Source organism: Vicugna pacos, chromosome 6 (genome assembly GCF_048564905.1).
Source record: "Vicugna pacos chromosome 6, VicPac4, whole genome shotgun sequence".
In the NCBI taxonomy this organism is placed as follows: domain Eukaryota; kingdom Metazoa; phylum Chordata; class Mammalia; order Artiodactyla; family Camelidae; genus Vicugna; species Vicugna pacos.
Genome location: NC_132992.1, coordinates 50,175,924 through 50,202,894, shown reverse-complemented (window position 1 = coordinate 50,202,894; position 26,971 = coordinate 50,175,924). Strand labels below are relative to the sequence as shown.

Genomic DNA, 26,971 nt, shown 5'->3' with positions numbered 1-26,971 from the left:
ATTCTTAATTAATTTTGAACCCAAGTGATAATGTTGGCAATGTCCCATTATTTTTTAATACCATAAGTTATGATGCAGTACGTCTACTTTTTTTTCAAATTCTTTATGGTTTTAAAATTTGTATCATTAAGATTTAGGATGTGATTGAATTTAAATATTTTTTAATTAATAGACTTCATTTTTTAGAGCAGTTTTAGTTTACAGGAAATTGAGTAGGAAGTGTAAAGAGTTCCCATTAATACCCTCCCCCCGCTAATAGTTTCCCCTATTATCAACATCTTATATTAGTGTAGTTCATTTATTACAATTGATTAACAAATACTGATACATTATTAAAGTCAATAGTTTACATAGGGGGTCATTATTTGTGTTGTAGAGTGATATGGATTTTGACAACTCTGTAGTATTATTTACCCACCATTTCATTATCATACAGACTAATTTCACTGCTCTAAAAGTCTGCTGTGCTCCACCTATTTATCCTTCCATCCCACCTGCAACCCTGACAACCTCTGATCTTTTTATGTCTGTGGTTTTGCCTTTTCTAGAATGTTGTATAGTTGGAATCATACAACATACAGCCTTTTGAACTGTTTTATTTTACTTAGCAATACACATTATAAGCTTTCTCATATCTTTTTGTGGCTTGATAGCTCATTTCTTTTTATTGTTGATTAACATCGCATTGTGTCGGTATACCAGTTTGTTTATCCACTAACCTATTGAAAGACATCTTAGTTGATTTTTTTTTGGTCATTTTTTAATATCACTAATGTTAATATGTACATGTTAGTGATAGTTTCCCTTTATAAACTACATGTATTTAATATTTACTATTTTAATGTCCTACTTGAACAAAAGTAGGAAATAGTGTAAAACTGTGAAAAAAAAGTTGATAAAAATCTTTATAATAGTTCAAATAGAAATAACATTGATTAGCTATGATATTTTAATATAGAACTGACAGATTAACATTTTATCAGTTGAAATTCATGTGCATTTTTCCAGTTGAAGTTTAGAATATTCAAAGACTCATTCTAAAATTGTCAATGTATTTTTCAAGTTTGAAAAAACCACTGGCACAATATTTCATGTGTTTCATTACTTCAGTGGAATATTATTCTTTTATTACTGATTATTAGGGCTTGAGTTAAAAAGATAATGGAATGTGGGGTTTTTTGCAGTTGAAGTTCTCTATTCTGTTTAGCATTATGTTTTCCTACCTAAGAGGGAAACAGTGAATAGTGCCAAAAAAAAAAAAAAAAGTATAATTATCAAAAACTCATTAGAGTTGTTTTTCATTTGAAGTCATTTTTCTTCAGTCTTCTCATCAGAGTACATTGGGCATGATATATTCAATTTTCACTGAAAAATTTAAGGTATATAATATAGAGTAGAATATTCATACAAGATCAAGCATGCAAAAGCATTAGAATCACTACATATCTTTTTCTTGAATGTGATCCTTTAAAAAACATGTTTGCAAAAGCATTAGAGTCACTGGATATCTTTTCTTAAATATAATTCTTTTAAAAATGTACCGTTTAATGTTAGTGATATAAATTTTATTGCAGAATAGCAATTGTTAGTCTGTAATCACTTTTGTGATTCCATCAAGCCAACAAATAACATCCTAGTATATTTTTCTAAATTTTTATTGTCATCTGTTTTATCAAATATGAATGATCTCCTCCTAACTAATATTTATGGTCCCTGCCTGTAACTTGTGAAACTATAGACTATGTAATATGGAGGGGCATTGGAAATCATTGTTAACATCCTTTACAAAATGAAGGTAGTAAGACCCAGAAAATGTCAGTGTCCTGTGGCGTTAAACAACTATGAAATGACTAACTCTGACTAGAACTAGGGCTGATTCCACCCTGACAGAGAATCTTTACCCATTTGCTCAGTTTAGAAATTATTAGAACTTGTCTTACAGAGACATAGAAAAAAAATCTTCATAAGCTCAGTAGTTCTTATTGAAAATTATGAGCTAACAAACTGAAATGAAAAATAAATCTGGAAAACAGATATGTTTGGTTGCAACTTTAGTTGTCTTTATATTCTTAGGCATGCTTATTAAAATCTTAAACACTTTAATAAAAATTACTTTTATATAATATAGACGGGTAAAGTGTACTTTAGTGTATGTAGGTATATAATGTATATAGCCATCTATAAGAAATTAGACATGGAATTTAAAGAAGAAAAATAGGCTCACTTCAATATTTTGAATTTAAAATGGCAAATTTTCACAGTTATTTGTGATATTTATAGGAATTTAGTATCTAAAATATTGTAGAAGTCTCAAAATTTAGTCTGGTCAGAGGTTACATGTAGATGTCACATTTCTTAGAACTAAATTATAATTCAAAGATGCTATTTCTTTCAAAGACAATATATAGAAAAATTTGTAATTTTACATTATTCTAATTTTAAAATAATTTTGATTTTAATAATTAATTTTCAAATTAAAACATACTGTTATCTTGCACGGAAGGGAAGTATTTTTTCTCCACTTCTGTGGAACTAGTAAATGTATAGTTCCTTCTCTGTGTTATTCATTTCATAATTTGCAAAGGGAAATGCAGAATCAGAACTAAAATAATAGGAATAGTCTACCTTTTCTATGCAGAAATATTAAAAAGTAATTGAGAAATTATTGTTAAAATTGATCTCAATGTACTAAATGTAACAATTATGTATGAACATGCTTTGTGTGTATGTGTACATTTTCGACCATCCCACTTTATTAGTAAGAGCAAGTTTAACAAAAGTGGTTAATGGCAAACACTAGGAATTAACAACAAAGTGGGCAAACTTCTGGACGTTGTTAGAGTCAGCTGCCCATTGTAATCCTGAGAGACTGCAGCGATACTTTTTTTCATCCAGAATGGAACTTTCACTCAGAGTAATAAATGCCTAATCGATATATAGAGATACCATTTTGTCTCTTACGTTAGATATATTTTTGTTGTTGTTTCAGTAAAATTGAAAGCATTAATTCCTCTTCAGGTAGAAATAAATCAGCACTTGTATTGCAAACAAGACTGTTTTTTTGAGATAAGTATTTCTTCTGGTACACAAAAACGCAAATATGTTGCTTATCTTTTGAAAAGTGTGTGTGTGTGTGTCTTTGTGTGTATGTTAACATAATTAATAAAATCATCATCAAAGTAGCTATTGTTCTAGGACGCATATAATGACATGATATGAGAATTGCTTTGTTTTCATAGAACATGTTCTTTCACCAGAAATAGAAAACAAAACAAAACAAAACCAAGAACCCCCCCAAAAAGCTGAAAGTGAAATCTCTGTTGGATAATTGCATTCATTGTTCAAACATCTAGATTATAGGTTGGCCTGCTGTCAGCCTCATTTTGATTTCTGGGTTTTGTTTAGCACCAGTTAAGATATAAAAGATCAGCAGCTCTATTCCTTGGGAAATGAACAAATCCCACATGCTATTTAGCATTGATCTTTTGGGTACTTTGACGCTCTTATTGCGGAGCTCCAAAGTAGATTCTGTTCAATCCTTTAGAACAAAATGGATTTCAGATGTAATTCTCTGTGCCACAGTGGGGAAGATCATTAAGTTTTGGTAAAGAACTATGAGACACTGATTAGACTTTTATTTATAAAAGACATTCAAGCCATGCTAACATTATTTTTTGCCTTTCTTTTAGCTCCTGTTAATCCTCATTTGAGTAAGTATATTTTCACTTTAAAAGTGGCACTGTATTTGACAATTAAGAAAAATAAAAAATGTGTTAACATACAAAGCTTATTTAGCAACTGTTCATATTTGGTTTAAAATAGAATGACTTAGAAACAGTAGAACTGGCATTAAATGTGAATTTTAAATTTCAAAGGATATGGATATAAAAACACATTATTTAATATTGGTAATTGACTTTTTATGTTTTCCCAAATACGGAGCCATTTCCCCAATCTGCTTAATGAGTTCTTCATATAACTGAGACTATTTGTTTATTTGATGGGATTGCATGTTATATGTATTGCTCTTATTTGTTTCTTTAATTTCCATTGTTTGATTTCTACATTACACATATGAAATATATTTACTTAGAAAGTTGGTGTTTGAATGGTTTAATCAAGATTTTTCATGAATCACTATTCAACATTCTTATCTTATCTGCAGAAGAAGATAATCTGGTCACCATCTTCTTGATACTATTTCATTTTAAAATGAAGGATTGGCTTTTGTCTCCTATTTTGTGTCTAACAATACATTGTTCTTGTCTAACCAAAGAAGGAAGAGCCACCTTTGCACTCTTTCTCCTGTCCATTCAACATTCTTGTTTTTCCTATGCTTAGTGAAGAAAATGTCCAAGTCTTTTTTCTCATTTTGCTGTATTCTCTTTCTGCAATGGCCTTTAACAGATTATATAACAAAGACTAAGCTACATAACCTCTGTTCTTGTTGTGTTTCCTACCAAAGATCCTCCTGCATATCCAAATACTAACACTAGATATTTTTTATAGATCTTTATTGTTCATATCTTGCTTCAATGCATAAAAGTTCATTTAGTCATCATGACGACCCTTTAATGTGGATATTATTATCAACTCTTTGAGGCTCATTTTTCTTATAATGTTTAGCCCAAATGCTTCTTCCTCCAAGTACTCCCTCATTTTGATTTTTCATAACAATTTATCTTCATCTATGTGGAAGCTATTTTTGATTTTCTCATATTCTCCAGCAGACTGTAAGATACTTAAGAACTAAATCTGTTTCTAACTTCTCTCCTCATCTCATTTAATTTGTATCTGTCACAGCACTCATATTTAGCAGGGGTTTCAAAGATCATTTGTTAAAAGAACAAATACATAACAGTTTCAAGATTAATTAATTGCATAAATCAGGTTTTCCCTGGCTTCTGCCCAGGGTGATGTTACTCTTTACTTACTATATTGATTATAATACCTTTGAATGTAAGTTCTCTGACTGCACTTCCAGTAAAAATATTTAAAAACAGTTGTCTGGGGAAGATTAAAACTAAATACAAGGAAAGTTGAAATATTCTAATTCAAGGAAAAAAAATTTGAACAAAATGCATACATATTTATAGAGAGGGAATGTTTGTTAACTGATTACTTTAGTCCAATATAATAAGCACCATTATTTTATGGCAACTGAGAAAGTTTTACAGAAGAGATGATATTTAAGCTTTATCTTGAAAGTTGGGGAGGCTCCTCAGGTAAAGAAGGTGAGGAACGGTTTGCCTGTCATTGAAAAGAAGGCCATGTTTGCATAGTAACTTAGCTAAGCTCAGTGTGTCTGGTGTACAATGTTCAAAAGTTACAGAAGCCAGAAGTGTGCCCTAAAGATGGACAGCCTTAATTGGAATTTGAATCCTTCCTTTAAAAACTTGAATCCATTAGGTCATATTTACCAACTTACCTTCCTCAGCAAGCATTTTATATGTAGCAAAATGCAAATCTAAACAATGCATTGGATTTTCTATTTTTAAAATAATTTCCAGCATAACTCTCTATACCAAAATTTTCCATTGGCTGTGTAGTTTTTGATTTTTAATGAATAGGTAACATGGTATAAAATGAGAGTTGTTTAGAAAAAAAGACATCTTAGTCATTATTACATAATGATTTCTCTAAGTTATCAAGAGTAATTATTTTTATGTTATTGATAGTCACATGCATTTTTTCCTATTAATTGATTTCTTTAACTCTCATTATTGCCTCCAGGTCCCAAATACATATAAGAAAAATGCTTTATCAAGCAAAACTCCCTGCTATAAATTCAGGCTCTTAATAAACTAGCCAGACATTATTCAGTAAGAGAGGAAAATAGGACAACATGTAAAAGAAGGTCATGTTTTATTTTAAATTTTTGCTAAGGAAAGTTAACTTTTCTTTCCTTCAGATTACTTTTACCTGAGATCTTTTTCTTAAATGCTATAATATTTTAAATTTTTTGACATTTTCTTCAAAATATAATTTACACACACAAAAATTCACCTTATTTTGAGTACATGTCTATAAGAAGTGTTGACCAATTTATACAGTCATGTAACCATCACCACAAAGTTTCATCACCTCTAAAATTTCCCTATATTGCTTTGTACTTAAGCTTCCCTGCACCCCAGCCCCTGGCAAACTTATTTTCTATTACTGTGATTTTTCTGTAATATTCCAATTAGTTATAACATGCTTATTACTTATTCTCCACAGTTCATTAAAAGATATCTTTCCAGTAACGATATTTTTAATGAAGTTGAAGAGAAAATGAAAATTAAGCACTTAGGGGAAAAAAATCTAACTGAGAAAAACTATAATTAAAAACATTAAGTATTTCTATTGTGATTCTAAGTTATTTCTTAAAGTGAAAAAAATACTGCCAAATCTTACTTCTTATATGTTATTTATAATTATGTTATTTATCATTATATGGTGTAATGAATTCTTAAAATACTATTTAGCAATATTTCTTCCAAAAAAAGATTAATGTTTTGATAATAAAATTTTGCAATGGTTTGACTATATGTTGACTTAAATATAAATTACAGTTTGCTTAAACATCTTAATAGGATAAACTGATTTTAGGAATATATATTAATATGTAACATGATAATAAATGTGATATGAGTCTTTATATATTGGCAACAAATCAAACTACCCCTAAATGCTTTTTTTGCATTTTATCAACTTATATAATCTTTAAGTGAATTTATTTATCCTAAATATCCACTTCCAAAATACACATATACAGTAAAGTCCATGAAATTTTGTTGTAGTTTGCTTCTACATTAGACTCAAAAAATGTATTTCTTCAATTGAAAAGAGGAAGGCTTTCTATTTAGAATTTTTTTTAATCGATTAACATTTTTAACTGAAAGGAAAATGGTTAGTTGTCAAGAGAAACATATTGCTTCCAGTTTCCTCCATGTTATTTTAAAAGGAAAGATAATCATTTTTAAAGCTTAATAATACCCCATTATACATATCTGGCAGTTTCTTTTCCCGTTCATCCATCAGTGGACACATAATTTGGCTATTGCAAATAATACCTTTGAGGTGCTGATTTCATTTCTTTGACTTATAAGAAGGATTGCTGGATAATATGGTAGTTCTGTATTTAGGCTTTTTTAGGAATCTTTGTACCATTCTTCATAATAGCTGTACCAATGTGCATTCCCACCAGTAGTGTACAAGTACCATACTCTGTTGATTATCGTAACTTTGCAACGTGCACACTTAAGTGTGTACGTGTGATGGCTCCAGCATTGTTCTTCTTGCTCACAATTGTGTTGGCAGTTTGGGGTCTTTTGTGATATCATACTTGGGAATTTTTTTTCTATTTCTGTTTTTAAATATGCCATTGGTATTTTCATAGTGATTGCATTGAATTTATAGATCACTTTGGTTAGTATGGACATTTTAACAACATTAATTCTTCTAATACAAGAACATGAGATGTCTTCCCATTTATTTGGGTCTTTGTTGATTCCTTTTGTCAGTATTTTGTAATTTCAATGTATAAGTCTTTCATCTCTTTGTCTAAGTTTATTCCTAAGTATTTTATTCTTTTTGATGTTCCTCAAAATGAGATCATTTTCTTAATTCCCTGTTCTGGTAGTTCATTGTTAGTGAATAGAAACACACAGATTCATTCAGGGTCATGATCCCAGCTTCAAGGACGTCACTACCAAGGATATCTAATAAATCTGACCCATTGCAGGGGAAAAAAAATGGGAGCCTCTTATTATGATGTTTATTTCTTTATGAATTCCAGGGAATCTGTACTCAGTTTTGACTTCATCATTTACTAACTGCAGTTAGCCAAAACTTGCTCCTCTGTGAGCCTCATGAGTTAGTATTACTGTAATTTCATAGAGTTCTTGTAAATTTGAATAAAATAAACTGTGTTCACTTTGTTTTTCAATTAAGAATAATTTTAATTTTGTATCTAGTGGAGATTATAATCTCCATTATTTACTCCTATATTTCAAGCAAGGTGCATCCCAAAGAAAACCCTTTGATACCTGCAAACATCACTACTACCCTCATTTTAGAGACAGTTAAAGAAAACGCTCTCTGAACTTGTTGTTGGGTCTGAACTCAGCATGTGGCAGGCATCCAAGAAATCCCAGTCCTTCCACAGGGTCTTCATAATGACTTTTCATTGTCTTATTTCTAATGAATTTCAAATATTGGCAAATCTACATTCAAATAAAGTATGAAAGATAACTTCTTTTTAAAAATAATTTGCCATTATCTTCGCCTAAGTAAACTTCTATTGTTCAAACAGGTATATGTGAAAGCATATTCAGACATGGTGTGAAAAATTATAACCTCAAAGTATACAGCCTTAAAGTGCTGTTAGTTAAATTAATAAAAATATTTTTCTAATTGACTGTTTTGTTTGGAGTGTTCCTATAGTTGAAAAATGAAAATTGGGCAACTTCTTCAGCTGCAATTCAAATGTGAATTCTGTTCTTTAATTTCATTTGTCTGGGTATTTCAGAGGAAAATGGTTTGGGCTTAAGTTATTAAATAAAAGACTGATTTACATATCAAGATTATTTTTCATTTTCATTAAAATTGAAATAGGTTTTTGTTTAGTCATAATCTTCTGGATTATTATGGCTCTGGTGCCATTATTGTAATCTTGCTTTATTATTGCTGTATAATGTTTTAATTTTTTCTTATAAGAACATTGCTATGTTTGTATTTATTTTATTGATTTTAATTATTTTAATTAAAATTTGGTAACAGGAGAATTTCACTGTGGATTTGAAGATGGTAACATTTGTTTGTTCACCCAAGATGATACAGATAATTTTGACTGGACAAAGCAAAGTACTGCAACAAGAAATACTAAATATACTCCAAACACTGGACCTAATGCTGATCGTAGTGGCTCCAAAGAAGGTATGAGGGTATGAAATGTTGTGTTCATAACAATCATGCTTCAGCCATGGACTTTCAGAAATGCCATTAATATGAAATGCAAGAGAATGTTTAGTTATAGATTTGAATATTCTGGAATAAAACATTTTCAAAAATTTTTATGTACCATATCAATAAATCAGACAGTTCCAAAGTTCATAATCATTGATTTTCTCTCAAAATTCACTGGCATATATAGTTAAGAGATTAGGATTTTTTTTTAAATAATTCAAGTCTAAAATACTGATTTTGTCTCAGGTTTTTATACATTTTAAATAACTGTATCTTTATGTAGATTATGTATTCTTTATCTGATGTTATGCACATATAGATTTTATAAATGAGATGTACATCTTCCCATCAATTTTTACTTTGTATGAAAACTCTAAAATTTCTCAGTGATTTTAAATTTCATGTCACCTAATAATAATGTATTCAAACATTTTGTCTTCTTAAAGGCTTTTATATGTACATTGAGACATCTCGACCCAGACTGGAAGGAGAAAAGGCTCGACTTCTCAGCCCTGTTTTCAGCATAGCTCCCAAAAACCCTTATGGACCCACGAACACTGCATATTGTTTCAGCTTCTTTTATCACATGTATGGACAACATATAGGTGAGATGGCAGAAATTACTATGTTTCCTCTAAAGTAAATCACAACTAAGAAGAAAAAGGCTCACAAACACATAGCATGAAATCAGTTTTAGTCAGAGTATCATCGTTGACTTTTAATGGCTCACCTGCAAATTGCAAAATAAGATGCTAAGAATGTTCCCCATCATTCCTAATTTTCCAAATTTCTATTAGAATTTGAAATTTGGGGGGCATTCGCTACCTCTTCTGGTTTCCTAATTCAAGCAGACTATCAATAGGTTAAGTTCTTTTTGAGATCTTTTTGGGAATCAATACCGATATAATTTAGGCTATTTCTTTCCAAAGAAATTTGCTTAAATAATGACTCAAAGTACATTAATAACCATGAAAAGAAGTATTGCCATATTTAGAAGACAAGTACTTTTAACACTGTCTACACATTTGGAATATAGGTATGATATTTTCTTGTTTATAAAGTATGTCTAACACACTGAGAAGGATTTAACATACAAGCACGCTAGGTAGACTACCTCCTAACCTCAAGAAAGAACCTAGCAAAACTGTGATGGGGGAGTGCGAGGAGGTCATACAGGTCTACAGTCCTTTAGGCTCAATTCTAAAATCAAAGCAACAGAACACAAAATTTTTAAAATGTAATCATTTGGCAGCACATGCTAGCCTTATCTCACGTGTTGGAATATAGGATCTGAACTGACATGAACCAGTGTATAGTCTTTATTTATCCAAAGGAGTGTGAAACATTTGTACTATTTGCAGAAAAAATATTACTATATTTAATTATGGGTTTCTACCCCAGATCTTTTCAGGGGATGTTACATAATATATAAGGCAAACATTCTTAAAAACTTTCTAAAATAAGACAAAATTCTGAAAGGTGAAGCATATCTAAGTCCACAGAGTTTGCCAAGGGATTCTGGATTTCTTTCTCATTGGAGAAAAAGGCAGTGCTTTGGGACAAAGGGATATGTTTCTCTATGAGAAAGGGTGCATTTTCAATAGACAGAGATGAGCACAGAGGAGATGAAGGCACTGGTAATGAGGAAGTGAAATGAAGGATATTAGCATGACATTAAGTGACTTAATATCAATAAAACTATAACAATAAATATAAATACATATATAAACTAGTAAACTGTACACATGATATATACCAGCTATTGTACTTATTTAAGTGACATAATGCTCTTGATTAGTTTATCTATCTTTTACAGTCAAGAATACTGAACTTCAGAGAGCTTGTAGGAATTGCAAATAACTGTTTAGGCTGGCACTGAAACTCATAGCCAGCACTATTAATCAGGATCCTTCCTAGTGGAGTGATAGGTGACAAGCCTGGAACGAATAACTCTTCTGTAGTGAAAAGTGCCTTCAACCTGAAGTCAGGAAACCTAGCTGGGAACTTGGCTGTAGCATTCAAGTCACTGTAAGAGTTTAGAGAAATCACTTAATATGTCTGGATCTTGGTCTCCTCATCTGTAAAATGGGAATAATGATTCCTATTTCAGAAATATGTAGTTCAAGTTAAATGAGATACCTACATAAAATCTTCTATCAGATGGTAGACACTCATAGTCTTAGGGTTCTCTGAATTTCAAAATAGCAGCAATAATCAAGTAATGGCTAGTATTTACAGAGTACTCATAATGGACCAGGACGCTATTCCTAACACATGACAGATTATTTATCTTAATTTTCACAATAAACATCTGTGCTCATTAAAATTGTCATCCTGTTTAATAGATAAGGGAACTAAAATACAGAGAATTTTAATTACCATGCCCATCATTATCATAACTGATAAGTAGTGGAGCCCTAACACGAATCTGGGAAGCTGGACATATAGCTTGCCTGATTCACCACTCTGCAGGGAGATCTACTGGAATGTCATGAAAGCTTAGCTAATTTAGTAGTCAAGAGGGAGTTATTACAAATTTGTGCAAACATCATGCATGGTGAGATCTTTGATTTGGGAAAATAAACCTTATAGGAGTGGGTAAAATTATTGAGAAACAAAATATAGACTGGAAAGCAGTTAGAAAGCTATGAGAGTAGTCCTGGGTTCACTACAACCTAAACTGTGAAATGAAATAAATCTCCACGCAAATGCCAAACCATCTTATTTATTGCAAGATTATTCCCTTATTGTAAAGATAGGATTAGCTCAGCTCTAATTCTCCCATTTAGTGGATGATGTATGATTTTACTTACTCTCTATTTTGAATATATTTCATGGATTTCTAAAAGTTTTCTTCCAGTTTACCTTGGAACAGGCATATTCTTCATTGGTTTGTAAATAAATAATTCCAAGATCAATATTTAGAATTACTTCAGTGAATAAAATATGTATTTACCTTATTTATGAGACTGCTTCCCTTAGAAGCCCCCTCTCAAAATTTCTGCATATTTATGCTGAGTCCCAAGATAATTTTAATACACTTTTACCTTCACAATTGTTATTCTTATGCTCTTTGTTGTCAATGAACGTCCAGTTGACTTCTGCTAGTTTCATTCTGATTATTTCAAAGAGAAGGCAGTTCTCTTTTTCCTTCATGTTCTCAAACATTTACGACTTTGGTACTGGTGCCATTTCACTGCTTCATCAGATGGCTGAAGACTGTAGGTATTAGGTCTGTCACTTGGATTCCCTCTCAACAGGGCACAGTCACGCTGCTTACAAAAATATCTGTTCCAGACATTGACTAATCAATTAGGACGAGATGAGCTACCTCATTAGGGAGATGCTGCCTGTAGCTAAAACCTTCCCTCTTGGCAAATATTATTCTAAGACACTCATTCATCTGTAAAGCCAGGGGCATTTATAGTCACTGATTTCACAAATTACATTCTGTTTTAGTCATTCATTTTTTTCAGAAATACAGATTCAGAAATGATTTGTCCTGGATTTCTAATAATCTAATTGCAGTTATTACTTCTTGAGTAACCATATATAATCCTTGCTCTTTTTATTGTGACTAACAGACATTATGTCAATGAGAAGAGTCATAATTTTTATTAATAATGCAAAAATGGGTAATCAGTTATACACTACTGAGAAATAAAATCCTTTTTGAAATAAAGTCAAATACATTGTATTAATTGTCTGTAGCTATTTCCCCAACATTTTGTTAGGAACATTTTGTTAACAAACATTTATCTCATGTTTTCTGGGAGTCAGGCATATGGGTACAGCTTAGCCTAGTGCCTATAGCTCAAGGTCTCTCATGAGGTTGCAGACCAGCTGCCAAGTAGGACTGAAGTCTAATTTGAAGACCTCACTTGGGGTCGATACACCTCTAAGCCCACTCACTTAGATTTTGGCAGACCTCACTCCCTCACAGGTGTTGGACTAAGGATATTGATTTCTTGCTGGCTGTTGGCCAGAGGCATCTCTCAGTATTTTGCCATGTGGACATCTCTATAGGACTGTTTCAAGGCATGGCAGCAGGCTTCCTCCAAAGCAAGCAATCTGTGAGAGAAATAACTACATGCCCAAGACTTTTTATAACTTAATCTTGAAGTGACATTCCATAACTTCTGCTTTATTCTGTTTATTATTACTGAGTTGATCATTCCAACCCATACTCAGGGGAAGGAAATTACGTAAGAGCATTACTCCTTGCAGGTTGAAATCATTGGGAAGCATCTTAAAAGTTATCTGCCATATTGGTACAATTTCTTGTTAGTTAAAATTTTCATCAAAATTGGTTTAAGAAAAAAAATGGAAACTATAATGTGTCACCTATAAACTAACTGTTGTTTTATATGTACATGATGCAATATCTGGCCATTGACAATAATATAAGATTATTTCAGCAATCCTATAGCTACTAGTAGGCATTTTGATTTTTGATTAATCGGCTAAATTTCTAATGTTCTTGCGAAGAAATTGAACCTCAGTTGAAGCCACTGGATGTGACAAAAATCTTATTAAAAATCAGTAAAATATGTACTTCACTTATTTCTGGAAAGAAGAATGTGAAATACAAGCATCATATCATACCAGGAAATTAAAGATTAAAATACAGAAGACATTATGAATACATTCATTGAACTTCAAAAGAATTGTTCAATACAGTTGTACCTCTGAAAAGCTAATTTCACTGTGGAACAAATGGGAAACAAGGAAAAGGAGTTCATTAATGGAGTCTATTCTCATGAATCATGAGAGTGAGGGAGAAATGACAAATGAGAGAGATTGTAGAAGGGCCCATTATAAGAGAAGAAAGTTCAGAGACACAAAAATCAGAGGGAAACAAGTTTCTTGAAGAGATGGGAATTTAGAGGTCTGGTTGGGGGATTCGCCTTGAAGAGGGGTACTAATGTCACTTCCACTGAGGTGGGATGAAAATATTTAAGAATGTGGCTTCTAATTCATTCTTAGATGCAAGAAAAGCAAACAAATGTGAAATTTGCCTTCATCACAGTCTCTGTTTTCTCTTTAAAATAAATGCAAAGTTTGCATTTTCGAAGAGTAAGCCATTTTAGGAAAGTAGTAAATGGAAGCAAATACTGATCAGGGATATAGAAAGAGTATGAGTCGTTCGAGGTTAGAGGTCCTCTGCGTTTCAAAATGTGTTCTAGGATGTAATGCTGTTTGACTCTCCGTCACTTCTCGTGAGCAGTACTGACAGCTGCTTTCCTTGCTGTCTCTTTGGCCCATAGTTTTCTAGGGGGTAAAGATCATTCTCTAAACCAGTAACATCCTTTAGGACCTCAAGATAACATGCCCGCCTGGCTTCTCCTTGGGGCGGGTTCCATAGTTTATTCCATTTATACATGAAGTTCTCCAAATCAACTGTGTTGCCAGGGGCTTTTTTATAGGCTCTGCTTTTTGTCCTTCTTCACCTGTATGCTTGGGAAGAGCAGAAACAATGTTTCTCCCTATCACATGGTGCCCTGTGAACATAAATATTTGTTTGACCACTCTATATTTATTAAGTAAATGAATATTTTTTAAAACGTGGTAAAAGAAATACTTTTTCTCCTCTTTAATCATCTAGGGAAATCATTATGTTCTTCCTTCAAAATCCAACTAGAATTCTTCTCCATCCTCCATGATTCTTCTGTTCTCATAAAATCTGGTGTACGGCTTTGCCATAATGTTTGTCACCCTGACCTCTGCTACACTGTAAGCTCCTTGAGAGCAATAAGCACACTCTATTTATATTTGATCCTCTGAAAAAAAAAATACTCAATAGATTTTTTAAAAATAATCTAAACTAGATACTTTAGCTCCAAGTGTGCTAGAAGAATGACAAAATGAAGGAAATGAAAACATGAAGTTTTAACTGAAAACAGAAGGTAGTTTCATCAGGACCGACAGGGCAGTTTTGGGGGAAAAACTGAAGTTTATCCTTGACTTAACCTGAATTTGAATTTAAGTTGTCTGGCAGCTAAAGCATAGGGGAAAGCAAAAGTGTCTCATATTTCTTAACACTTAATTCAAAGGGAAATGTATCTTTATGAAAGTACTCTTAGTACTTAAAGACTTCTAAGTACTCTTAGTATTTTGTAAAAGTACTCAGTATCTACAAGCAATATATTGCTATCTTCTTAGCAATATCTTCACTTAGTGCTTTTAGAAAAAAACATAAAACATGTACAAATAAATACTGTGTATATTGACAGGCCATAATACATTAGAGAATAAAATTTGTGTTTTGAACTAAAGTATTATGGTCCAGATATGTCACCTTATGATGATCTAACAAATACAGAAATGGAATTTAATGAATCTAAAATTAACCTCTATTTAAGTTTCCTTGATACGTTATTTCAGGTTATCCTTTGACAAGATAACTTAAAGCTTTCTTTATCTGGATTAAAGCTTTCTCAGTGCTGACATTCAAAGATTTTTACATGGAGACTTAAGTGTTTTTACATAAGATAGAGAGAAGGCAAAGGTGACAATTCTTTTGCGTGATTTTAGGAGTTTGAATTTTATTCTTATTTTAGTCAAAGACCACATTGTTTCTGATTAGCATTTTAAAACATCAACATTTTTGTGTATGTTTCAACTAGATTTATTAGATAGACAATCTGCTCACAATTCTCCTGCTCCTCCCTTGGAGTTAAACACCACATGAGAGACAGTTTGAGGCTGAAAAAAAATATTCAGATAAGGTGCCATTATTTTAGAGCCTCGATTATGTTGACTGTAGAACAATCTCAGCAAAAAAACTACTTGCATTTTATTAAATTCTCAGAATTAAGGCCCTTGCAAAAACAACTCCTGTGTGGCTGAGGGAATTGATAAGATTGTTTAATAGTCTCCATTTAAATATTAGGAAATAACTACCAACACTGAGCTGCTTGTTAATAATTGATATCAAGCTACTCTTTCTGTTAAGAATTAGGTAATGCTTTCATTGAAGTCTTGTTTGTAGTTAATGCTGATAATGCCAGTGTCATCAGTATGAAAATAATGCTGTAGATGGAAGACATTCATTCAGTAAACTGCTTTTTAAAATTAAGATGTATTTTTTTAAAAGGGGCAGTAGATAGACTCTAACCATGATTTATTACCATTTATGATCAAAATATCATTACAGATTCTTATCACAGACTCTATAATAAGACCGTATGTAATACCTGGTGCATTTACCTTTTAAGTCTTTGGTTATGACTCACCAACTAATTCTAAATTTATTTTCTTCCTATTTAATTATTCATTGATAATGGTCCTCTTGGGGAGGAAGAAACTGTCCTCTACCTTTCTAGGTTCTGGCTGATCTCATTATTAAACTGGCGAGAGACAGATCAACAGGAGAAAAATCAAACAAAAGTTTAATAATGTTTAATAAAAAAACTGAGTAACTCACCAAAATAGCCAGTCCTCACTTAAATATCTTCCTCAGGTAAAAAGAGGATGTTGAAGAGGGGGCAAGTCAGCTGTGGGAGGTGACCTGGAAAAGCACAGTAAATGAGTGATTGTGATGTAGATCCAAGTCCTTGCCTTCTCTACAGATATGAATTACAAGAGATCTGGTCATCCTCCCCTTCCAGGTACAAAGAGGGAGGCACCCTTACTAATGGAGGTTTCCCTTACAAATCTGTATGTTTTTCACAAAGGGGCAACTCCTCCTGTGCTTTCAGAGCCTTTCCCACATCTGCTGTTTCTCCGAAAATAGCCGGCTTAAAACAAATAATATGCCAGAAAGACATATGTTAGGGTGGCAAATTCTGCTCCTCTCCGTTCCCTCAGACAATGTATGGTAGAAGCTAGGATGTTTAAACAAAATTAACGATATGACTGAGAAACATGTTTCAAATATACATCACATTTTCATCATAGTTAATATACAATATTATTTCATCCACTTAATTAATGGTAAGCAAATAGGTTAACAGCTTTTGTTTCTCACCCAATGTATCAAACTTTTTAAACTAACTTCTTAATTTAAAGTATAGATTTATTGTGATGAGTGTATTTAAGTCTTGAATGCACTCATTTCTGTTCAGTAGAACGTGTCGACTGAAATAAATGCACAGACTAAAAGTTGAGCTATGTTTTATTTGGCAGGAGGGCTGGAGCCGGGATGACAGCCTCTCAGATGGCTCTGAGGGGCTGCTCCGAAGAGGTAGGGGAGGAACTAGGATATACAGGAGTTTTACAACAAAGACCAGGTAGTTGGAACAATAAAAGATTGCTTGTTATCTAAAGAAAACCAGGCATCTCAAGTTAAAGAATTTAGTGCTTTTCTTTGTGTGGGAGGAAGCAATCATTTGGGCTCATTGAGTTCATTCATTTGACAAGCACCTAGCTATCTAGGGCCAGTATCCTGTCCTTTCATATTCTGAGTCCCCTCAGGGTGCACCATTGTGAGTGGCTGCAGAAGCCGGGCTGCAGGCTTGTCCTCACTGTGGGGTGGCGGCAGCTGCTGATGACTTGATGTCTTCAGGATTCTTTGTTTACTGATGTGGTTTGCAGTATTTTTCATTCACAAATGGATTGCACATGCTATGTGCCTAACAGTGGTTAGGGTTCTACAAAGGATAGACGAGAATTATGGTAAAAGGATCTTAGCCAACAAACAGTTTGTCATCTATTTGGAGTAATAAATTACTGAATAAAATAAAAGGGAGAAAAAGTAACATACACCAAAAATAAATGAACAAGGGAGAGAGCACCTGGAACAGGACAGTTAAAGTTCCTGTGAAAGGAAAGGAATGTAAACCATCCTCTAAAAGAGGTTAAGTGTTGCCAAACACAAGTTCATGTGCCTGAAGTACTGTGAGACTAAATAAACAGAAACATCAGAGTTTGGAACAGAGAAAGGTTTATTGCAGGGTCAAGCACGGAGAACGGGAGGCTTATACTCAAAATACCTTTGCTCCCCAATGGTTTTAAGGGAAGAATTTTTAACAGGCAAAATTTGGGGTGAGGGCTTCAGAATGTATGATTTTCTTCTGATTGATTGGTTGGTGGTGAGGTAACAGGGCAATGCTCCAGGAATCCTGTGCTCAGCCTGAGGTTACCATCCTCCACCTGGCTGGGGGCGTTAATTCCCATAGAGAACGCAGAGATATTGTCATGTATATTCCGTGAGGAGGAACCGGGACCCTGCTCTATTGCTGTTTGAGCTCCCCCCTCCCCCCCCCCCCGCCAGTTGTTTGTTTCTGCTTTCCCTCACATCTATCCCTGATTAGTAATTGTCTGAATCTGCTCTTTGGAAGTCAGGGTAGGTCTAGGAGACTGAAGCCTTTTTCCTACAAATAAGAAATGAGGTACATGGCAAGGCTTTTGTACCCAGGAGGGCCCCACAAGGTTCTGCTCAATTTCATAAGTGATAAGCCAAAGGCAAAAGTTAGACAATGTGAGAAATAGAAGGAGCTGCAATATGAGAATGGAGAATATTGTTATAGCAGCCGAAGGAGTGCTAGAACCAAATAGTGACAAAGTCTACACAAGGTCTCTGATGGATAGCAGGGAAATAGCCTGATGAAAGGTATGTTTTAGTAAACTTATTGGACACTATTGTAGAGATTCAATTGGATACGAAGAGAGCATGGTAATGACTGGAGAAAGTGAACTGACTTTTTTTATTTAAGATATCATTGCAATTATATATTAAAAAATAACAACAATGAATGCATGCAGCTGTTTCTATTCAAGCAGGAAATAATGACTTTATAATTTCCCATTTTGTCTGTGGGTATAATACAAATGATGTTACCAACTACCTGTCGATAGACATGGCTCTTGCCTGGAGCTAGATGACTTTAGCACATCCTGATCTTTCTTGAAACTCAAGTTAATGAGTCTGTATTACTGATGACAATAAAAATGTGACTTACATGCAAGTGATCCCCAGGCTTTGGAGTAAATCAAATTACAAATTAATTTATATGAACGTGGTAAATCAAGTATTTATAAAAGAAATGTATGCATATTTTAGGATGTATATTTCAGTTATTTATCTAAAATATGTAAAGTACATATTTATAGTAAAATAGTTAAAAGTAAAGTTATTGTTAGCGAACCAAGCTTGTGTCTGCAGTAAAGCCAGTCTACTGACACCAGGTTGTGGTGAAGCAAGGTGCAGCATTTATCACAGGGCAACAAGCAAGGAGTTCAGTAGTTAGTGTTCAAAGGGCCAGAACTCCCTGATGGTTTTCAGGGAAAGGTTTTTAAAGACAGAGTAAGGGAGGAGGGTCGGGGGTGCGTGATCAGCTCATGGACATTCTTCTGACCGGTGGTGGTGAGGTAACTGGGGGTCAACCTTCTGGTTGCAGCTGGTTGGGGTTTGTGTGCTTGTGGGCAGCATACAGTTAACTTCTTCCACTTTTGGGGGGTGTGGGGTTCAGAATCTGCAAAGCAGCTTAAAGGACATGGCTCAGAATATCTACAGCCCTCGAGGGGGAACCAAAGGTCACTGACTTTATTTAATAGCTAAACCATTGTTATTCTGTCTTGCTTGACTGTTTTCCTCTTTCTGTGTTCTCTACTTCTCTGATTAAATTTATGCTTTGGAACTTGGGGAAGGCCTAGGAGGCTACACTCTTCTACAGACAAGAGGCTGGGGGAGGACAAGGTGGGGTCCCAGGGAGGCCCCACAGAGTCTTGCTCAGTTACATTATGTTAAGGACGTAATGAGGAAAGAGAACTAGGTAATAGTAATTATAAACAATATTTAAGCAAATTATATTTTTGCAGTGATTTATATGAAATAATATTAAAGGAAACATTATTTTATTGTGTAATGCTATGAATAACCCCAAAACTTATATCACTGCTCCTGAGATAATACAGCCCTTATATCATTTAGCCTTTCTGACTATAATCCCTAAGCATGAGATGAACAAAGTCCTCTCTAGTCTACCCCTAACTCTTAAAGAATGGTGATCAAAAAATGAGAATTAGGAAACCCAGAAGAAGAAAAAAACGGTCAAGTTTTGCTTACCAACTTCAAACGTGTGTCATGGCACTACATAACATTGGAAAATATTTGTAGATGATTAAAGTCATACCTATTGATATCTGGTGCTTACCAAAGCATAAACACAGTGCCTTTGAAGATTTAAAATTACTTTTAAAGGGTATTAACACAATCCATCATATTCACTTTGAATTTTCTTGCTCTAATACTATAGTAATGTGCTGAATCAGCTTTGCTGAATCTAACTTCTCTTGAGAAGCTTTATTCTGTTTCATAGGTCCCAATTTTGTTGGCCAAGATGACCTGAACTTAAGCTTAAATAATTTTTGGCACTAAATTCTCTTTTTTATACTTAAAAACTGGAAACTTGCTGGATAAGAAAAAGTTCCAAAATAATTTTTCTATTAGTAATGTTTTTGTCATCAGCTCTAAATTAGACCAGTGAATCAATATTTGTATTCATTGATTTGGATAATGAAATATAATTAATACTATGTACATAAGAATAAGGGATTTAAGTTATAATATATTTGAAAGAATTTATTTCAATCAGTTATATTTCTAGCATCTTTTTGTTATAAACAAGTACGAGAAGACTACTTGCCTTTTTAAATAAAATCTAGCTACATAATCTATTCAAAAACAAAAATTAATTAAAATCAGGGAAAATTCAGTCCTGGCTTCTTTAGACCTAAGACAAATATTTTTCACATAGTATATATTCAATAAATAGAAACAGAAATAATTCAAGTTTGAATTTTTGTTAGATACATAAAAAGAAAATGTTAATTAAAAAAAGTAAAGATGTTCACAGACAAAGCATAGTCCCTGATTTAAGATACATTCAATATTAATATAATTACCTATCATTATTGATATTTAGTAATGGTAAGTCATATATATTAACATGTGTTTTATTAAAGCACATATTTTTTACTTTAAGTAAATTCTGAAAGACATACAGTAAACCCTACTTTGTTAGCCTAATTAAAACTAATAGGTCTAAAAAAAGTATTATCATTTCATTAACATTTAACAGAAATTTCCATGGATTGATTTGATGACAGGATTGATTCCTGTCACTTCAACCAAAATAACAAGCCATGCTGCCCTCGAGAAATAAGACTTCCATGCAAAATGGTAATTCATTCACTGCCGTCTGTTTACATTAACACCTCACATTTACTCAGGTATCTACTGGTAATGTTTACAGTGTGGAACTACATGAACCGCATCAGTCACTCAGAGAGAATGGCCTGCAGTTTTACATGCAAGCTCTTGAAGGGCTTCTACCAGGTAGAGAAGCAAAGGTTACACATTGAAGAAATTTAAAAAAGGGTTTTAAGGTAGCTGACACTTTTCTTTCTGAAAGAGCAGTACGGTTTAAATAGAAGCTAGTAGAAAATATCACAGCTCAGCCCAGTCAGTACACTGCCCCAGCCACAGACTGCGTGCAGGTGGCCGCAGGACAGGCAGGCAGTCTGACCCTATTTAATTCACACACGGTGTTTCTTCAGATAATTTCTGAATGGTAAATGTTGCATAACACTTTGTTATCCAATGACAGCTAAAAGGTTCAAAAAAGTCTTGTCACTTTATTTAATGTTTAACCCAAATTATTATTTATTTGGGTTTGATTTGCTTGGAACACCTCCCTGTTGTAGATTAATGTTCAAAAACATAATGCAGTTACAGCAAAGAAGTAAGTGCTGTGGTGACTTTTCCTTTTGGCATAAGGTTGCTTTTTTGATGCACCAAATACCAGCACCAACAAGCAGGAAAAACAGCCTCCTTGAGTGGCTGGGAAGAAAAACAGAAAGACAGATTCAGAAAGTTACTTCCTGCCACAGTGGCTCACTGAGCACAGGGGGATGTTAAACTCTTAAATGGCCTAAAGATGCAAATGTTTTTCTTCTATTTTCAGATTATTGAATTTTTATACAGTAGTGAAACCTCATATTCACCTGCCCTACAGCTTTAAATCTTAAGAGGAGCAGCTAACAAAATGCGCACCCTTGCTGTGCATATAAAAGAAGTCCCATTAGTGGTTTTGGGAAAAATGCCACAGGATTACTTAGCCTTATTTAAAGATGAAAAAAGAGGGAAAAAAAATTAAAAAGAGAAAAACATCAAGCTCCAATAAAGATCCCACAGTATAAAAAGAGGCTAACGTGCACACAGTAAAAGAAGTACATACTGAAAAAGAATTACCGACAATTCAGGTGAAAGTAAAATTTGTACAGTATATGCTTCATATTTTCAATAAAGCACAAATATGAATTTGAACTTTATGAAACAAAAAAAGATAAGAATGATGGCAAGTGGACCAAGAAAAGATAGGAACTGGACCAAAGACTGAGCTTGATGAGATCAGAAAAGAATGTGACATTGTAGAAAATACAATAGCTGGATAAAGATGACATTAGAAACAAAAGAACAGAATCTACGCTATGGAAAAATAAAACCAGTACTTGGAAGACAAGCCTGAGATTATTTCTTACACTGAAGGAGAACGAAATAGTGGATAATAGATTCTGAAGCAAAAAGTGAACATGTAACTTAGAAAGAGAAAGCAAAACCTGTAGAATGTTATGCATAAGTATACATTCATTATTTCTAAATACAATACTAAGAAATTGAATCAATCATAGTAAGAAACTAGTAGTTCATTACCAGGTAATTTTCCCCTGTAGGATAGTCATAGTTCAATATTAAGAAATGTACTAATGTAATCTATTGCACTGAGAGAGAAATAGAGAAATATTATTTAAATATATTGATGGATAGTAATAAAACATAGTGAAAACAATGTTTGAGACATAATGTATGTTTTACATACTGTAACTTATTTTAATTCTTATAAAAAGCTTATACTGGTTACTGTTATCATCATCACTTACCTGATGAGGAAATAGAGGCAGAGAGATTACAAGTTAGGGTCATCCAGCTAGAAAGTGACAGCTGTGATGTGAAGAATGTAGATTTGTTGCTATTGTTGTTTAGAAAGTGAATATTCATATTTGTGCGTTTGTGTATAGTATGAACACATGTGGTCTTATGTACAAAGAATTAGACAAAATTGCCCTAAAAATCTTAAGGATAAACAACTTTATATCAAATAGTTATACACATGTGGACATACATTTTAAAAAAAACTGAAGCAACAAACACCGAAAGGAGGCTATCTTTGATTTATTGACTGGATGGTGATTTTGATATTCTTCTCAGCTTTTCAATATTTATGTGCAATATTTACATAAACAAATATATATATATGATATGTAAAATATCTGATATGTATATCTTAATAACAATCATGTTGTTATTTTTATCAAAATGAGGGTATCCTGGAGCCCTACTGTAGTAACTGGTTCTACTCTTATTCTACTGATAAGTTCTGCTGCCATAAACAACTATTAAAATTGGCAAAATATTTTACGTAACTGTTTTCATAAAATGGAAAAATGGCAGGGCAAGACAGATCTATGAAGAAATGTTTTCATAAAATGGAAAAGTGGCAGGGCAAGACAGATCTGTGAGGAAATGGGAAACAAATAAGATGATCTCCACAGGAATCCAGTCTTTGACTGAGGACAATTTCCTGACCCTGGCACAGAGCCCTGAAGTTCAGGTGGAATGTGGCGGTCCCAATGAATTCAGGAGGCAGAGATCAGGGTACTGTGTAACTGAAACAGAATCTGTGAGTCAGGGTAACGGAAAAGAGTGCAGGGTTGACTTTAAAAGATTGTATGGGGTTTTCCTTGAGTCTTTGCCTGAAGGCTACGCTGTACTTGTGCAAGTCTAGAAAAACCCAAGGCTTACAACAGAGCGGTAGAGCAGTTTTTATGGAGATGACAGCAGAGCACAGATGAGGATGTCAAGAAGTCCAGGGAGAACAGCAGGAAATATTGAAGTTTCAGCCATCATAGAGTGAGGAGAGCTCATAAAAGCCCCTGGCAACATAAAAAACAAAACAAAACAAAACAAAAAACAGACAGGCTCTTCCTTATTAGTTAGAATTATGCCCTGAAGAAGTATCTTCTCTAGACCTTTTCTTAAGGAGCCTAAATTTAAGCTGCAAGAAAAGTCACCGTAGAGACAGATTTGCAAGTTGGTTCCTACAAAGTTAGAGAGTCTAGGGCAACAATTTGGGCTTTTCACAGATCTGCATTAATAGGGCAAAACTAAGCCTATATAAGTTCAACATAATTTGTCAGTAATTGAACAGTCTGTTAAAACAAAGCTGCCTTCTGAGAAAGGTTACAGAACTAAAACTTCTATGTCCATTATTCAACGAAATCACAAGTTAGACAAAGAAACGGTAATGTGATCCATATTCAATGAAAAAATGAAAGTTAATCCATACAGACTAAACCAAAGAAAGTTAAACACTGGACTTAGCAGATAAAGACTATAAAGAAATAAAATCTTACTGAGTGAATAGATAAAGTCTAGCAGAGAAAAAGATGTATAAAATAACTAAATAAGAATTGCAGTGGAAAGTACAATAAAAGAAATTAAAAATTCACCAGCTAGGATTAAATGAGAGACTGAAGATGGCAGAAAACATAGCCAGCGATCTTGAAGATAGACAAAATTTTCCAATCTGGGAGAAGAGGGAGAAAGATTAAAGAAAAATAAGCAGTGCTTCCATGAATTGTAGAATATCAAATTATATGATGTACATATATATAATTGGAGTCTGAAAAGTAAAGGAAGAGACAATAAGGCAGAAACATATTTTCAGAAATAAAGGAAAAGCTTAAAAGAAGCTCAGCAAACTCTATAGCAAGATAAATATAAAAAGAACCATATTTAGGCATTTTATGATCAAATTACTGCAAACTAAACATAAGGAAAAATTCTCAAAAGCTGCCCAAGAGAGAAATGAAAGCATTATGTACAAGGAAACAAAGATAAAAAGATGACTGACTTCACATTAGAAACAAAGATGTATAGAAGAATATAGGACACCTTTAAAGTGCTGGGCGGGAAATAACTGGCAGAATTCTAAATCTCACAAAAATATTACAGTGAAATGAGGATATTTTTATATAAACAAATTTGAGAAATTTTGTATCCACTACACATCATACATAAAGAACTAAAGAACATCTTTAAGGCCACAGGCAAATGGTGCTAAGTTGTAACTTAGATCTAGAGGTAGAAACAAAGACCACCAGAAATGATAAATAAGTGGAATTTTAAAACTATATTTCCTTCCTTCTTATAATTTATATAAAATAGATCTGACTATTCAACTATAATAGCACTGTAGGGTTTGGTTTATAATTTAGGCAGAACTGAAAGATATAATTACTATTGATTAGAGAAAGGAGCAAATTATACTGTTGTAAGATTATTTGTGAAATGAAATATAGATTGTGAAATATCAGATTTGAAATGAAAGGGGGGAGGTAACAGTGGAACATGTGAAGGGGTATGACATGCATCATGAGTACGAAGAATAAAATACTAACTATAATTACAGTCTGAAGGGTTATGAATACCTCTTGTTAGCCCTAGAACAATCACCTAAGCAGAATAAAAAGAGAAAGACTTAAGAAATCAATACAAGAAATAAACTGAAATCTAAAAAAACCATTTTCATAAACTGAAGAAGGTAAGAAGCTACAAAGGAAAGAAAAACAGAAGACAAGTGGAAGACAAAGAACAAAATGGTATTTTTAAGTACAAACACATCAATAATGCCACTAAACATAAATCAACTAAATACCAAAATTAAAAGAACTAATACAATAGCATAGATGAATGTAACAGAAATTATGCTGAGGGAAAGAAGCCAGATGCACAAAAAAAGTACTTACTGCATAATTCCATTAACATGAAATGCTTGAAAAGGCAAAAGTCACCAGTTAATGAAGGAGGTCAGGTCAGTAATCATCTGGCACAAGAATGGGGGGTGTGAAGGTTAACTGCAGAGGAAAGGGAGGGAGCCTTCTGAAGAGATGGCAATGTTCCACATCGACTGAGTTGACGCCTACAATGTTATACACATCAATCAAATGTTATTAGCATGAGAGAGTTGTATTGCATGTAAATTATACCTCAATAAAGTTGATTTTTAAAAACATATCTATTAAAATACTGATTGCTTAGCAATTAAAATGTCAAACTTTAAAACTTACTGGGTTCAAATCCTGCCTCTGCTAGTTTCTTCCAGCATGGCATAGGGCAAATTACTTAGTCACTCTAAGTTTTCTCATCTATAACATGGGCATAATAATATTAAGAACTTCATAGGACTGTTGAGAGGAGTAATTTCTTACCTGGAGTAAGTGTTCAACATGTTATATTGTATTGTTATTATCATTATTACTATTAGTACTACATATAGCACCTGAAACTGTTGAAAGATAAATCATGAGGCAAAAGCTATTTTCATTTTACCCTAAAATAATTCTTTCAGAAAAAAATGAGATTTGGATGAAAAGTAACCTGAAAATGAGACGCTAACTGATAATAAAACAGAATTAAGAGTCAGACTTTAAGCAAGACAGTAAGTACATGATTACATGCTATATTAGTTTTCTGTTGCCACTGTAACAAAAATTACCACACAGTTTCTGGTTTAAAACAATGTAAATTTATTATTTTAAAGTTCTAGAGGACAGAAATTCAAAATGAGTGCAAAATCAATATATCAGCAGGGCTGGTTCTTTCTGAAGGCTCGAGGGAAGAATCTGTCTCCTTGACTTTTTTAGCTTCTAGAGGCTGCCTATATTCAGTTTGTGGCTTCTTCCTCCACCTTCAAAACCAGTAGTGTAAATAAAGTGAAAAAGAAAAGAAAAAAACCCCAAAACAAACAAACAAATCCAGCAATGTAGTATTTTTTCTGTCTTTCTCGTGACCTTCTTTCCTGGATCGTCTCCTTCTGCCTCCATCTTATCCAGAAAGACCTACGTGATTACACTGAGGACCCACCCAGATAATTCAGGAGAGTCTTCCCACTTCAAAACTCTTAATTTAATCACATCTGTGAAGTCTCTTTTGCCATATAAGACACCACACACGGGT

The 26,971-nt window shown here is 33.3% G+C and overlaps 1 protein-coding gene and 1 long non-coding RNA gene across 8 annotated transcripts in view; one reads left to right on the top strand and one right to left on the bottom strand.

Moving 5' to 3' along the window:
- LOC140696910 (uncharacterized) overlaps positions 1 to 26,971 on the bottom strand; it is a 136,005-nt gene that overhangs the window by 41,518 nt on the left and 67,516 nt on the right. For 4 of the 6 annotated variants that reach the window (XR_012073568.1, XR_012073572.1, XR_012073570.1 and 1 more), the window contains one exon: positions 16,376 to 16,459. This is a non-coding gene — a long non-coding RNA (uncharacterized lncRNA). Of the gene's footprint in view, positions 1 to 13,741; positions 14,451 to 15,609; positions 15,655 to 16,375; positions 16,460 to 26,971 lie in introns of those variants that run through there. The other 2 variants (XR_012073571.1, XR_012073573.1) reach the window with 2 other exon arrangements.
- MDGA2 (MAM domain containing glycosylphosphatidylinositol anchor 2) overlaps positions 1 to 26,971 on the top strand; it is a 417,841-nt gene that overhangs the window by 375,517 nt on the left and 15,353 nt on the right. For both annotated transcript variants that reach the window (XM_031679006.2, XM_072962999.1), the window contains exons 12-14: positions 3,690 to 3,710; positions 8,764 to 8,919; positions 9,396 to 9,554. In XM_031679006.2, coding sequence (XP_031534866.1) covers positions 3,690 to 3,710; positions 8,764 to 8,919; positions 9,396 to 9,554 — 336 coding nt within the window. The remainder of the gene's footprint in view (positions 1 to 3,689; positions 3,711 to 8,763; positions 8,920 to 9,395; positions 9,555 to 26,971) is intronic.